General features: G+C 34.8%; 1 protein-coding gene across 1 annotated transcript; it reads left to right on the top strand.

Moving 5' to 3' along the window:
* The first annotated feature begins 3,089 nt into the window (after positions 1-3,089).
* LOC306887517 (serine incorporator 1-like) lies at positions 3,090-12,442 on the top strand. Its single transcript, XM_079445302.1, has 10 exons — positions 3,090-3,265; positions 5,014-5,175; positions 5,258-5,445; positions 5,556-5,635; positions 7,140-7,274; positions 7,395-7,564; positions 8,044-8,134; positions 8,537-8,687; positions 9,798-10,007; positions 10,283-12,442. Exons 1-10 carry the CDS (start codon positions 3,227-3,229, stop codon positions 10,419-10,421), a joined length of 1,365 nt encoding a protein of 454 aa, XP_079301428.1. The 5' UTR covers positions 3,090-3,226; the 3' UTR covers positions 10,422-12,442.
* Positions 12,443-16,707: the final 4,265 nt, after the last annotated feature.

The raw sequence follows: 16,707 nt of genomic DNA, 5'->3' as shown, positions 1-16,707 counted from the left end.
ATTCTGTTGAAAGATGTCATTTCGTGATTGTTCTATATCCACAGAAAAGCAAAATATCAAGCCTGATGTCCATCATTGCCAGTGCCCGTCCAACAAGAGTGCAAAGAGAGAGTGTTGCATAAGACGCAAGGGAAGTGACAGACTTTATATGACAGGCTGTGTAAACAAATAGAGGTGGACCGCAGGGGTCAATTCACTTCTCCAAGCATTCAGACTGAACAACTTTGGCCAACTTTTGACCTCATACTGACTCTCAAACTGGACAATACATTTGGACACTGCATTAGGGCAATCTTAGGACAACATGGGACGAGACTAAAGTGATCTTAAGAAGTGTCCTGTGATCATTCTCAAGATGACAGATACTGCTTCCGCTTAATTTCCCTGTGATCAAGTGCAGCAGATGATGTCATGTGAATCCTATTAATCATGTTTTACAGTAAAAAAAATCTAGTGACAATGCCTCACTTGCCAGGTAATGACTTCTCAGGTAGTGTTTATGTATGGAGGTACTTCCTCTACTGGTTTCACGCAGACTTCCAAGGCACCATAACATAATGTCTAATGATCTGGAACAAATTCATATGAGCTTTAGAAATAATTAGGTAAATTACTCGCTAGAAATAGAATCGTACATTGAAAAAAAATTAGACAATGGACATTTATGTATGAGTTTACTTCTTTCAGCTGCTCCAACATTCAGGACTGTGGAATATTATCGACAATGAAGGATATCCTGCCTTAAAAATCTGATGAGATAAAAGCATCTTAGTAAACAGTATGTTACACAAATATTGAATTCAGACATGATTTGATCCCTTCAGCCAATTACTGTGTTTATCAGCACTGATTGTATATTTTACAGTTTCTAACTGTATTTCATGTCAATTTAATATACAAACCTATTCAATCTGCAATCCATTTCTAATTATAAAAAATACGTGATGACGCAAATGGGACTCATGATGATTTTAAAGTTTCAAATGGGCCTCTCTGGAAATTGTCCAACAATAAAATAAAATCAAAGCACAGTGTTACCTAGAAACACGGATAACACATAGGACAATAAAATATTAAATAACATCTGTTGTTTTATGTGTTATTTTTTTCACAGGTAATCTTTTTATTCATACATTTACTTATAGAAGTAATTACCGGTTTAAATGTGTGAAAAAATAACACATAAAACAACAGATGTTATTTAATATTTTATTATTAAATAACTAATTTATAATAATAATAAATAACTTACTTTTTATTATATATATATATATATATATATATATATTATTTGTAGAATAATTGATCTTATGAGCAGTGCATTTTTAGTTTTTTGTGATAAGATAAAAAATAAATGATAAAATGATCTAAATTATAAGGTGATTAATGCTTTTTACTTCTATATACAGTATATATAAGCTAAATCATTGAAGTCTACTCCAACATTTTCTTTTTCATTTCTACAGTGAATTTATTAAAGTTGCCCTCGGGTAACAGCTGAAATGGATCTGACAGCAGTGCATGGGTGTACATGTATAAACGTTCATGTTGCACACGAGTCCCCTGATGCCTCACATGTGCGCTCTGTCAACATCAAATATCGCAATTCAACAGTTTTAATCCAATGATTGCGTTTATTTCAATATGTATAATTGTGTTGTGATCCTTATTTGATTTTAGTCAACAAAAGGGGTGTTCATTCTCCCCATATATCACTATACCAGTATAGCAAAGCCTCGAACAACGTGTCAGTGTTTCACCTTAATAATGATAATGAATGAGTTTCATACACTGTGATAGAAGATTAAGCTCATGCTGAGCTCAAACAGCATAAGGAAGAGGCGAGAACTTACCAGCGGTGTAGAGAGATATCCACAATATCTCTGACTGATGCAGATTTTTCACGGTACTGATAAATTAATGCACCGTTTTTACGGGAGACAGTGTGTTTTGAAAGCACCTGCCCCAGTCCTAAGGTTTGACACCATCTCGGCTCCCGTTTGCGATCATGATTTCAGAAGAATAAATGACAGGGGCAAAGAGGACGATACCATTCATTATTCGTAGGGGAGACGGTACACTGCAGCGAGAATGAATACTGAACAAAATCGTTGTTATTTCAAATAACTATGGCGTTAAGATGGCAAAATAATGATTTTCTGATTATTGTTTATTATTTATCATATATGTTTTTTTTTTTATAATCGGATTAGGTCGATTCAATAAATCAGAGAGGCGGGCACCCGTATTAAATGAAGCTGCATTATTATTATTATTATTATTATTATTATTATTATTATTATTATTATTAAACTAAAAATGTCAGTACCCCTACACTCAAGAGTTTGTAACCACAGCTATGGCCAGTGGGGATTGCTTTTTGGACAGTAAGAGTGAAATCACATATCTATAACATATAAAAGTACTGTTGTGTTCAATGCCAAACAGAGATTTATGTTAAATACATTTGTTTGTGAAATATCTGACCTACTTAATCAAAATATGTAAGGCTCTCAGGTAAAAATATACAAATATCATCAATGAAATTTAATTATCTAGAATATCAAGTTAATTTAAATATCAATATCACTTATAAATTATTCCTTTCGTACTTATTTATAGAGGTAAATGTTTAGCCGTTTATGTTTTGTACTAAGCTTACGTTTCAAAATAAAAGTTACTATGTCCTAAACTGCCTATTTTCATTTACATATTCATAACTGATATTAATATAAATAAGAAATTAACACAATTAAAATACTGTATTTTAGACTGCGTAGATATAGTTATATCTAATAACATGCTACATTATAGTAGCCAAGTTTGCTTAATTTACAAATGGACTTCAGCAAAAGCAGGAAACTAATATAAACAAGCCTTAGTTTAAAATCTCTTAAAGTAATATATACATAGTAGTTCAATACTAGTACATAACATGCCACAAAAAAACTATATACATATATAGTGTTTTTATTTTATTTATTTAGTTAGTTAGTTTTATTAAGTTTTATTTGTGTTGTTTGTTTGTTTGTTTTTTCAACGTATTTGTAGAGTTTATGGGGAATTGATTAAAAAAGGACTTTTATTATGAATTAGAATGAATTTCCTGTTAGAGTTGTCAGCTTCAAACACAGGAATCAAGTGACAGAAATAGAAATAGCTCATGCTGTAATTGACTGTCAATTCATCCTCTGAAAGTTTGGAGTCGTTTGTTTATTAATACAAAATGGGAGCTTGTATGGCGTTGTGTTCTCTTGCGAGCTGTGTAAGTGTGCTGTTTTATTTTTCATGGTTTAGCTAAACGAGCTGCTACCTAACAGCGTCGCTAAATCAATAAATAGAGAACAATATAACTAATACAACATATTTATAAAAAGTTAACGTAATGGACGGCGATATTTAAATAGAAAACGTGTGGTTTTGGAAGAGCTGTTCGCTAGAAAACAACAGCATACGGAAGTGTGCTCATATTTGCATTGAGATTAATTATAGCAGAGATCCTCCATGACTTCCTAAGAAATAACAATCAGATGATTATCTAAATCATTTAAAGAAATTATACAGCAATGCAAGGGATGATAATTCCATGTCAGATGTTAATGGTTTTTGTATAATGTAGGCTTTGGTGTGATTAGTCTTGTAGTTTCGATGTGAGATGATTTGTTCAAAATCAGGTTATACAGGTTTTCAGTTTTTGGAGTCAGCTTTTGTAATTGAGAATAAAAATTTGGGTTCACCTGTAATAATGCTTCTCGCCCATTTTCAAAGAACTGAAGCTTACACAGCAGTTTAATACTTAAGTTAAGTGTAAAAAAAGTGAAGGACTCACCTGTGCCAAGATATAGCTACGAAAAATTATTTTAAACTGAGAAAATGTGGTAATAATAAAAAGAATCTGATAGACTATATACATATATATATATATATATATATATATATAAGATAAATAATTATATTTGTACATGTTGAATGCATTTATTTAATCTCCAACATTCACGATTCAAGATGTAGATGAACCTGTAGAAACTAGTGAGTTTTCTTGTGACGTGTTAACAGGCTGAACTTCTTTCATCTGCTGGTTTTCAGCAATTTGGTATATTCAGTTTTGCATTTGAAACCTAAGCCATGCTGCTTGAGCCACTTTCTGTAAATGTTTATCTACTTGTTGGTACAGCACACACTGCAGGAGAGTCAAATCTGCTCTAAGTACAGCCAAATACGCTTTACATTATGGTTAAAATTGGTTAGTGTGTTGCAAAAGCAGTGTCTTGTATTTGATGCTTATTAATTGTGCTAGTAAGACACACCTTGTCTTTTTTTTGTCTTTAATACAATCTTCATTTTTGTTTGATCAATCATACAGCTTAAGAAATATGAAACAAGTGACTATATATAATATTTCTGGTTAGTCAACCTTGGTTAATCAGCTGATCAGCCACTCCTAGCATGAGTATCGGTCATGGTGAATATTTTTAAATGAACTTTTATACAGTGCACATGACTGGATTTATAAGGATCAAAGTCATTAACAATGATTTCCTCACTGTTTCATGCAGAACAACCCTTCTTCCTTCTTCTGCCGTCATATACAAATTAGACCATGAATGTCATGAAAATGAGTGGAATACTTTAATGGAGGAAATTCACTTATTTCTACTAAAGGAATTATTTATAGAGCCAAGAAAAAAAAAATCACTTGAACATTGAATGGTTCAGATTTACACACCAGGGTTTGAATTTGTCAATGAGAGCTGATCATATATTATGATAGCTAACCAATCTGAACCCATCGCGTATTTCTGAGGGAGGGGCATCATAAAAACAGGAAATAATCGGAGGGTTCAAGGGAGAATGGACAGAGTGGTGTAGAATAAAGGTAAATTATGTGAAAAATAATGCGTTTTTTTTTTTTAAACTAAATATTAACACATGTTAGAATGCACCCCATAAACACAATCAAGCCTAGAAACAACTGTCAACCACCCCTTTAAACAACCTCCCTCCACGTTACAGGCCTCGTGTTTGTGTGGCTCCGCTCCATGTCTCCTCTGTGGCTGTTGTCCTTCTTCCAACAACTCCACCGTCACCCGGCTGATCTTCTCTTTCTTCCTCCTCCTGGGGACACTGGTGTCTGTAATCATGATCTTGCCTGGCATGGAGACGCAGCTCCGCAAGGTGGGCCCACCATCAGTCTTCATCTGCCTGACTTGTGCTTTCAGTGCATTGTGTTAATTATCTGTTTTAAATGTCTCTTCAGATTCCTGGCTTTTGTCAAGGAGGAACCACAATACCAGGAATCGAGAACCATGTTAACTGCGACGTGATTGTAGGCTACAAATCAGTGTACCGCATGTGCTTTGCTATGTCATGCTTCTTTTTCCTGTTTTCCGCAATCATGATTTGTGTAAAGAGCAGCAAAGACCCTCGTGCCACTATTCAGAACGGGTAACCCTGATTTATTTTTAATGTACCGTTATATTATTATGCTATTGTTATTGTATCATTTACTAAATTACTTGAAATTTGCTTGATTTTATCATTTACTATTTTGTCAGGTTCTGGTTCTTCAAGTTTCTGATCCTTGTCGGCATCACCGTCGGAGCCTTTTTCATCCCAGATGGAACATTTCATGATGGTACATTTTAGGTGGAACTGTTCCGTTAACGACACATAATAGAACAATTTCCATTTTCATATATTCACATTGGGAAATACTTAAAAGCAATGACAACATGGCAATGATGTTAAGCTCTAAATGCAGCAATAGTGATGATAATGTTATTCTGGGAAGCCATTGTCATAACGCAGGGCTAAATTTCAAGGGATGCAGAAAACGCCTGGTCTCCTGCAGGGAAGAAGTCAATTACTTTTTAATGACTATTTTGAATGTTATGATATGCATGGGAAAATACCATATTGAAAGTGGAATAGGATGTTATTATTTTTTCATAGCATATTACATTAGCAGTGAGAACGCGTTGTTGCTGTCTTGCCAGAATTCTCATGGTGTGGAATTAAAGCTGCAGAACATTGTGTTCAGAGATCACGGGTAACTTCCAAAACAAGACCTTGACATTAGTATGTTTCATTGTGAATTTAAGTATGAAAATACGGCCCCTTCAGAGATGCATCTTTTATTAAACATAGTTATAAATGTAGTTTAAAGTGTTCACCCAAAAACTAAAATTCTGTCATCATTTGTCCCCCATAAACCTGTATGACTTTCCTTTTTTCTGTGGAACACAAAAGAAGATATTTTGAAAAATATCCCATTGTTGTTTTTTTGTCTGTACAGTGAAAGTCAATTGTCACCAGAAGTGTTTGGTTGCCAGCATTATTTTAAATATCTTTGTTTGTGTTTCACTGAAAAAAAAAAAAGTTTGGAACAACGTGAGGGGGTGAAAATGACAGAATTTTCAGTTTTGGCTGAACTATCCCGCTGAGATGTCTACTTTTTTTTTCTTCTGTTTTCAGATTTTAATACGATTCCTGAATATAATATATTATACTGATATACAGCCCTTTGAAAAGCTTCAACACTCAATGTCTCTTGGAAATTGAAGACATAAAATGGCATTTAAGATCTGTTAAGTGTTCTTTTTTTAATGACATTTTGATGAAAGAAAAAAATACAAAATAATAATCCCACATATAATACCATTCAAAAGTTTTTTTTTTTTAAGAAAATATACTTTTATTCAGTGCATTGAATTGATCAATGGTTACAAAAGATTTCTATTCTAAATAAACGCAGTACAACTATTTTCAGCATTGAGATGATAATAATAAAAAAAAAATTATTAAGCACCAAATCAGCATATTAGAATGATTTCTGAAGGATCATGTGATGCTGAAGACTGGAGTAATTGCTGCTGAAAATACAGCTTTGCCATCACAGGAATAAACTACTTTTTAAAACCTATTAAAATAGAAACCAGTTATTTTAAATAGTAATATTTCACAGTATTACTGTTTTTACTGTGTTCTTAATCAAATAAATGCAGCCATGGTGAACATAAGAGATTTGAAGATCATTGATGATCATTTAGATAGTAAAAAATTTAGATTTTATGTTGTGTTTAAGCACATTTAACCAGTATCCAACTGAAGCATAACTTCTCTTCTTTTTTTAATCACAGTTTGGTTCTACTTTGGAATTGTGGGCTCCTTCATGTTCATCCTGATCCAGCTCATCCTCCTGATCGACTTTGCCCACTCCTGGAATGAGGTGTGGGTGAGGAATGCTGAGGAAGGCAACAAGTGTTGGTTCTCAGGTACGTAGAGAGCAGAGACACTGAAATACACCCTGTTCATCACAATAGGTTTGCAAACAGCTGTGTCCAAATCCACTCTTTTCAGAGAATGAAACATAAGACTGTTTTCTATGCCCACAGGTCTGTTGTTCTTCACTGTCCTGCATTACGCCCTGGCCTTTTCAGCAGTCGTGCTGTTTTATCTCTACTACACCAAACCAGACAACTGCGCCGAACACAAGTTCTTTATCAGCTTCAACCTTATTCTCTGCGTCATCATATCCGTGGTTTCCATTCTGCCGAAAGTACAGGTAAAGCATGTTGCAGTGCTTTTCATTCCCGTCTCATCTCTGCACCCAATTTTAAATCCCTGATAAAAGGCCAAACAACTCCATATTATGATATTAAGACCTTGAACATAAAGCAGCAAACAGGAAATGATAAAACTGCTTTAACTAGCTGTTCCAAATATACGATTGCCTCAGCACACACATCCTGGCATGAATGCTGATTTATAATAATGTGCATAAGAAAACAGCCTCTCCGTTGTACTGAAGGTCATCTACTGTTTACATTAGCCTCCAGCTTTTGTCTTTGTAAGGAAACTTCTTTGTTTCCTTCTTTGCATACAGAATATCAATTGCTGGCCTGCCACAACAGACAAGCTTTCTTTACTGTGCCAGTCATTATGAAATTCTGCAGTTTATATTGGGTTGTTTCTTACAAGGGTAGACGAAGTCTGATTTGTGCTTTATTAAATATGCTTCTCTATTTTTGTATGTGTTTGCAGGATGCCTCACCGCAGTCTGGTCTGCTTCAGTCCTCTATTATAACGCTGTACACTATGTACGTCACCTGGTCAGCCATGACCAACAATCCTAGTAAGTTACACACAAAAAAATCTCTGAAAATATTTACTGTCTGTCTTTGGTCTCTCTTTTCATTTTATGAGCTTTCATTTTGTTCCTGCTCAGGTTGATGCAATATTTGGTGAGTTTTGTGGTGTCATACAAACCAGATGCTCAACTTTTAAAGTCTCCTGATGCTTGTTACTGAATAAAGCCAAATTACCTGCTAGAATCCAGATTATAAGTGTAACCCACTTCTATCCCCACATTCTGTTATGGTCTATTAAGTATACCTATTAGCAGCCTAGATAAGCTTTAAAAATGTGATTACCTGACCATTATAGGTGTGATCATAGTCTTTAGTAGTGAAGTATGTGATTAATTGGCGTAGTAGTTGTAATGGATTGTATTTCGGATGTTCACTTTTGAATTTAGATCGTGAATGTAACCCTAGTTTGCTCAGCCTGGTGTCTAATATCAACACAACTGAGGCCATGCCTACAAGCTCGCCTGGGATGGTGCAGTGGTGGGATGCTCAAGGCATTGTGGGATTGGTCATCTTCCTCTTCTGCACCTTTTATGCCAGGTACATTAAGCAAAACAAGCATTTTGAACATGACTTTTTCTTCTTTCATTGAGCTCATGTTATTGTCAGTATTTCTTTTTAAAATGCATAAAGGCAATCTCAAGTACTTTTCTACATCAGCTGATGTAGTTAACTGGTGTTTTCTATGCTGATTCATTGTACATTTCAATTTGACATTCACAGCCAGCTGCACAGAGGCATGGGTTGATAGATTGATTAGTGGTGTCAGATGTTGACACCTGTAGACGGGGTCCAAAATTAATATTTGCCAAGCAGCAACTGTGAGTTCAAATTGGCCTTGGCAAGTAAGAGTCACTAGTTAAAAGGTAACTTTAACATGGCCCGTATCATTAAATGTGTTATTTTATTAGTTATTAATTAGTTATGCTTCTTAAATATTGTGCTTCCTAAAATGATAAACGTTTATATTCAGTTTGCATCAGTATTTCTTTAGATTTTTCAGAATCCAAAAGCTTATAATAAAATAAAAGATCAAAAGTTTTTGCAGGTTAAAATTTTATTTCAAATCAGATTTGTATTCATTTTCATTCAGTCTTTTGAATGGCACTGATATATACACTATTTCAAAAGTTTGGGGTTGGTAAGATTTTTTTTATATAAATTCTTTGTTGTTTCTTTGATGCAAAGCTGAATTTCAGCAGCCATTATGCCAGTCTTCAGTGTCACATGATCCTTCAGAAATTATTCTAATATGCTAATTTGATGCTTAAGATATGTTTATTACTGTTCATGTTGAAAACAGTTGTGCTGCTTAATATTTTTTTGGAAACCAATCATGAACTTTTTCTGAGGTTCATTGAATCTAAAGTTTAATAGAACAGCATTTACTGTATTTGAAATATTTTTTTCTTTACTGTCAGTTTTGATCTTTCCTAAATTAATGCATTAACCTTTGACATCCAAATTTCCGCAATTACTTTGCGATCCATTGGCAAATGTGAGAAAATTATACGTTTTGCCATGTCAGAAAAAACAGCCTCTCTGCCTTTAAACTCTACCCCCAATCTTGCTCATCATCAATTAAATATGAATCTGAGAAAAGTAAACATCATTCTCATAGTGTCCATGTGATGTCTTTTCTCTTTTCAGCATCCGTTCATCCAGTAATGCTCAGGTGAACAGGCTGATGCAGACAGAGGAAGGGAAGGGCTCTATGGGAGGGGAGGAGGTGGGCGAAGATGGACTGCGGCGTGTTGTGGATAATGAAGAGGACGGCGTCACATACAACTATTCCTTTTTCCACTTCCACCTCTTACTGGCCTCTCTCTACATTATGATGACACTCACTAACTGGTACAAGTAAGTGCTCATTCTTCCACTTTTTCATTCTGGAGCGAACCAAAGCGTTTATCATTTTAAAATACTTTCACCTATCATAGTTTAAAGGAATAATGAAAATAATAATAATTTATGCACCATAATATTGTTCCAAACCTGTATGGCATTCTGTAAATTTGATGTAAATGTACTGGTCATTCTTTCATGCAGTCACAAAGAATACAACAGAACTGCACAGACTAGCTGAGGCCTAAATATTGTTTTTTTTTCTGCCTTTTCCTCACATCCATCTTCAGACCTGATATAACCACTCAGGCCATGCAGAGCACTATGCCTGCAGTGTGGGTGAAGATCAGCTCCAGCTGGCTGGGTCTGGGGCTCTACCTGTGGACGCTTGTGGCTCCTGTCGTTTTCCCCAGTCGAGACTTCAACTGAGCTTGAGTGGGTGAGACTCTCACCTGTTCAAGCTGGCCATGTTTGTTAGAAATATTACAATCTCCAAAAATCATTAAATAGCCAAGCCTGAAAGTGATTCAAATCTGAAACTGACCTGGTACGTACTGACACATATAAAAAAAATGCATGGACAACAACAAAAGTATATGATGTCATGACAAGTATTTAAAAAAATCACACTTAAGTCTGTTTCAGCTGTTCAGTATTGACACATGACTTGAGGATTACTGCTGTGCAGAAAGTCACCATTCACCATTAGCACACCTGAAGCACACATATTTTTTTAGAGTAATATAGCTGCACAAAAATGTCAGTTTGACGTAATGCTCAAGTGAACACGAAATTCCGTTTTGCTTTGATTCCTCCGTCCTTTTATCTCATACTCACGGCCTTAAGATCTTAAGATTAAAAGAGCTAAAATGCAAGTAAAGGTAAGGTGGATGGACAATTAAGGAAATGAGAAACACCCTTTTTGCTTAATGAATGATTCACTGCTGTCTCATTTCTTACATTACCGTTCAAATGTTTGGCATCTGTAAGATTTTAAAACCGTAATATTGTGCAAAATGATTACAATTTTAAAAAAAAGTTCTGTTTTATTTTATACTACAATTTAGTGACAACAAAGCTGAATTTTCAGAATCCTTTACTCCAGTGTCATGATCCTTCAGAGGTCATTCTAATATGCAAATTTTGTGCTCAAGAAACATTTATTATTATTAGCCGTTGCGTTGCTCAGTATTTTGTAAAAACATTTTGATCAATTTAATGCATCCCCTGCTTAATGAACGTGTTATTTTATGTAAGAAAAAAAATCTTACTGACTCCAAACATTTGAACAGTAGTGCAAATCTAGCAAAAGAGTCACTGTGTCTCCACACATAAAGGATAAATGAATGAAATGAGATATATAAACTAGTCCCTTCTACCATGTTGTCGATATCTTGAATAATTCACATCTCATGGTCCTTAAGGGTTATTTCGCTGTCATACTCCGTATGGCTGTTAAATATGTTTTATAAAGTGAATATTGCTAGTTTATCTTGTTTTTAGCACTACTTGTCAGTTTAACAGGTGCAAGCTACTCAAACCTAAGGCCACATATTTCCAGCGCAACAAATAATCACAATAACTATCCTACAGACCATCAACGTAGTGGTCCTAGCCACGAATTCAAATATGCATGATACTGCTGCTAGAAACCTACTCTACCTGAAGAAGAAACCTTTTTTTTTACAGTGATAGCATTTCAACTTCAGGGTTCAATGCATTGTACAATAGGCACACTATAATATACAATTTCACTTTTTTTTTTTCAAGCAATGGGGAGAGAGGGTCGTTGGCAGCCCATGTGCGCTGAGGGTCTTAAACAGGGGACCATTTTCGCTCCATGTCCCCTGTAGAGCCCCTGGAACTTGTGCATCCAGCAGATAAGCCCAATCCGACACACCCTTCCCCCGTACAGCTCACTACACCACACTCTGACCGGGGTCTACCGCACTGCCATGAACAACAGACTGTGCCGTAATATTGATCGCTGATCCAAATTAATATATTATGGTGCTGTCAATCCATCAGAGGCACATGTTAGCATACCTAGCTTGTTGTTTGGCAGTATAGTTTGGTGTGGCAATAGATAATTTAGTGTGAAATAATGCATTTAGATAGCACTTACATATAAATTAACAGTTCAGGGCTGGTTAATGTGTTAAAGTTGATATATTTAATCAGTAAATGTTTCTGAAAACTGAATGTTAATCTTTCCGCCTGTGAGACTTTGTATACTTTTAGTGTTTTGTTTTGTTTTTTAATTACTTTTTTGTTATTAATTTGTAAGCGCATGCTGGAGTAAAATTACATAAGAAAATGTTCTAAAAGTGACCATACATTTAGTTTACATTTGTGACCCTGGACCACAAAACCATTGATGTATGGTATGTTAGGATCGGACAATATTTGGCCGAGATACAGCTATTTGAAAATCTAAAATCTGAGGGTGCAAAAAAAAATCAAAATATTGGAAAAAATCACCTTTAAAGTTGTCCAAATGAAGTTCTTAGCAATGCATATTACTTATCAAAAATTAAGTTTTGATATATTTACTGTAATAAATTTACAAAATATCTCCATGGATCATGATAATTTTCGACCCATACAATGTATTTTTGGCTATTGTTACAAATATACCCCAGCGACTTAAGACTAGTTTTGTGGTCCAGGGTCACATTTGTGTAAAGTTGCTAAAAAGCTGTGTTAGCAAAGCAAAATACGAAGTTGGCGAATTTCATAACTCTAAGTATTGTAGGTGTGTCTGCCTCAAGTCATTCGTTATTGCCTGTACTATGCTAGTGACATTGGAAGAAACTGATTGTGAAGTATGTTCTCTCTCTCTCTCTCTCTCTCTCTCTCTCTCTCTCTCTCTCTCTCTCTCTCTCTCTCTCACTCTCGCTCTCTCTCTCTCTCTCTCTCTCTCTCTATATATATATATATATAGAAAGTATATATTTGAACTTTTCCCAAAGTAGTTTGACAAGCATGACGGTTCATCTGTAGTCTATTATTAGGAGCAACATGCAAGATTAATAATTCTTCATGTGCCTTTCTACAATAACTTCTTATCAAAAGCGACCAGGTTTATTTCAGACCTATGAAAAAGTGCCTTTGCTGTTTTATAACATTTCATTTTTCATACCATGGACGATAATGCTCTTTTGGTTGTTTCTGTAGAATTAGTTTTTCAGTGATCTGGTGCTGTTCAATCTGTGATAATGCTGTATATATTTCAATAAACTAATGTAAACTGTTGGTTAGTTGGTTAGAGTTTTTACAAATCAACTGTATTGAACTGATTGCCAATCAAAATGAAAAGTTGTGCACTTTATTATTGGATGTAGAATTTACAACAGAGTTTTAAGTTTGTTTAGGGCTAAACAATAATAACAATATTTCTGCAAAAAAAAAAAAAAATATATATATATATATATGTATATATTAAAGATGTGTATTTGAATATTTTTGTTACTTTATTTTTATTTTACTTTAAATAATGTTGAGCTGACACAACAGAATGAGAAGGTTGTATTTTTATTTGCTGTCTGCCCACCAGGTGGAACTGATGTTCTGTTGATTTTATCTTCCTAGTCAAGGATGATATTCATTGCTCAATCCTGATGGTCATCACTGGCCAAACAATGTAGCTTGTAATTACTGGATACTACTTCAGTTATGCAATTTCATATCAGCACTTTTTCATAAAAAAATATCACGTCAGTGATATTGTTTTTACCTCCACCAATGTGTCATTTAAGCGCTATTGTTCCTCTTTCTCAATTATGTTTATGCTTTTTTTTTTTCTTTTCAATTTAGTCTCAATGCCCCAAACTGGCCTCACTGACCATAAAACCCTCTTCCAGTTACAAACAATTATCACGCTCACAGTTGTGTAGCCTTTGGAAGCATTTGCAGAAAAAACATTACTTTACTATAGCCAGAAAAAGAGAGTAGTGATTCCAGAGAGTAGAGAATAGCCTAGAGAGTAGTGATTCCAAAAGGGAGCATGCTTGAATTCCTTTCGGTGCTGGAGATGTTTTGAGTGGCTTGCGAATAAGGAAGGTATTGAACCTTAAGTGCTTTTGGGCCCTGCAAATCAGGCCCCTCTTCTGAAATGTGTGGTTTATCAGTTGGCAGCTTGACTAAACATAGATAATGCTTGCTTATGCAAGAATGTTTTGCTAATAGCGTTGATACAGTATGTTTCTGCACACTTGTGTAACACTAAGGCAGCAGACGTACGGCTGAGGTCTGTATATATAGGTCAGGGTTCCATGACTCTCTTGTGATTTTCCTTTAGAATCAGGTGGGTGTGTTACAGACCCATGAGATGACACCAAGAGCTCAGCGGTGCTTTATTTACCCTCTGTAGGCAGGCTATGGGGTATTTCATGTGCTTTTATTAGAGCATTGAAGTTTAAATATTGAATGGCATACTATGCAACATTTATGAAAGTTACCAGTTGATATTTAATGCAATTTCTAGGATTGGCCTTGCTCTTAACCCAGTGTTTAGAACATTAGCTAATGGTCTGTATTATTTTGTTGCATCAACAATTCTTACAACCTCAAACATAAAAGAGAGGAAAAGAAGTGCACACTGTATGGCTATAACCTGAAATTGGAGTCAAATTGACTTTAATACATGTTCCTAGTCTTATTTTGTATGATTTATCATTCATGAAGACAAAACTGCATGTCTGCATTATTTCAATATTTCATAAAAAAAAAAAAAAACAACGCTGGAATTACTTTACTTTTCTGCTAGGAAAGTTGGGGCAGGGATAATAATGTTGAAGAGAGAAAAAAATCTATTTAGACAGTTTTAGGCCCATAGGTTTTTAACCAGGGGGTCTACAGAGAATATACAGTATAGGCTATGTTTATAAAATGCATTCCATTTTTAAAAGAATTATTATGTTTAGCTATCTGGATGAGTTGACTGTGAACTTGCATTTGGGTCTCAAATCTGATATGAAACGCCTTTCATAATCAAATAGGCTAAATAAATCAAGTCTTACCCTATTATTATTACTATTTTTAAAACATTTAGGGTCAGTCAGTATGGTTATTGATTGATTGATTGATTTTTTTACTTTTAATTTTTTTGAACGAAATTAATATTTTTATTCAGCAACATCATTACAAGACAAAATCTATTTCAAATAAATGATGTTCTTTTGAGATTTTCTTTACATAAAGGATCCTGAAAAAATGTATCATGGTTTCCACAAATATACCAAGCAGCACAACAGTTGACAACATTGATGATAATAGTAAGGAGAAATTATTCTTGAGCACCAAATCAGCATATTCAAAGATTTACGAAGGTTCATGTGACACTGAAGACTTGATGCTGAAAACGAAACTATGCCATCACAGGGATAAAATACATTTTAAAAGATATTAAAATAGAAAACAGTTACTTGAGATGTAATAATATATTCAGTTTCTTTTTCCTGTCAAATGCTAAGCATAAGAAACTTCTTTCAAAATCTTACTGACCCCCAACTTTTAAGCCGTCACGTTACTGAAGTTAAATGGTTTACGAGTTTCACTTTGACTTAAAATTAACTAAATAGAGTTAGAGGATTGAAATGGCCTTAGCTATATTTTACCGAACAGCCAATGAGGAGAGCCTATAATGACTCTGATGCAGAGTAATAAAGACCGAGAGCTAATGTGTGTTTGCAGAGATGAAGCTTCCCAATTAGTGAAGAGATATTGACTGAATGCGCTGTAGGATGTTACTCTTGATCCACAGAGCTGCTGTGTCACAGAACTCTCTCTCAGCTCAGCTACCAGAATCTACAGTTGATTTTGGCTGCTGTAGTGGAGTGTAACATTTCACATTGTCTTTGTCCTCATTTTTAATCAGGTCTGTCTCGTAGCTGATGCCAGAAACCTTTGGTTTCGTCTTGTTAGAGTTCAGCATCTTGGGACTCTGCCTAGTATGGAACAGAGGTTCTAAGAACTATTAACTTGGTGCCAACTCAAAACCGCTTAAAAACACGGTCGGAGGATAATAAATGTGTCAGGGAGGGTGTGTTTTTCTCTTTCTGCTTTTCAAATGGGGCTTTGCAGCTGTCCAGTGCGGGAACTGTGGGTCTTTCTCCATGCCAGACTAAAACAAACATGATATTAGATGAAATTAGAGTAAGATTGAAGCATTCTTCTAGGTTTTTATGATTTTACTATGAGAATGACAAATATTTTCATCATGCCCCAAAATGAAATTGTGCAGGAAAAACTGCTTTGCTGGTCTTAACTGGTTTTTGGTAGTCTCCCAGTCCAGCCAGCCTGGTGTTTAGCTGGGAAGCCAGCTGGTTTCACAGCTTGAACCCTCTAAACCATAAAATAGATCAGCAGTTAAAGCTGGTTTTACATGTAATTGTTTTATTTTATTTATTTTTGCAATACTATACCATTGACCCCCAAAAGTTTGGCGTCAGCAAGATATTTTTAAAAGAAAATATTTTTTATTCAGCAAGGATGCTTTAAAAATATCAAAAGTGACAGTAAAGTCTTGTTAGAAAAATATATAATTTAAAAAAATGCTGTTCTTTTGAACTCTATTCAGAGATATCAAAAAACGATATTAAAATAATAAAAAGGCACGTTTCTTTAGCACCAGTTCAGCATATTAGAATGTTTGACACTAAAGTAATCGCTGCTGGAAATTCAACTTTACCAGAATAAATGACATTTTAAAATG

This window comes from Barbus barbus (assembly GCF_936440315.1).
Source record: "Barbus barbus genome assembly, chromosome: 21".
Classification (NCBI taxonomy): domain Eukaryota; kingdom Metazoa; phylum Chordata; class Actinopteri; order Cypriniformes; family Cyprinidae; genus Barbus; species Barbus barbus.
The sequence above is the reverse complement of the archived record's forward strand: the minus strand, read 5'-3'. Positions and strand labels throughout refer to the sequence as shown.

What these genes read in the sequence shown, in the direction of transcription:
- LOC306887517 (XM_079445302.1), top strand. Translation starts at nt 3,227, where the DNA reads ATGGGAGCTTGTATGGCGTTGTGTTCTCTTGCGAGCTGT. An exon ending in TGGAGACGCAGCTCCGCAAG is followed by an intron (nt 5,176 to 5,257) that starts GTGGGCCCACCA and finishes ATGTCTCTTCAG; the next exon opens with ATTCCTGGCTTTTGTCAAGG. An exon ending in CAACAAGTGTTGGTTCTCAG is followed by an intron (nt 7,275 to 7,394) that starts GTACGTAGAGAG and finishes CTATGCCCACAG; the next exon opens with GTCTGTTGTTCTTCACTGTC.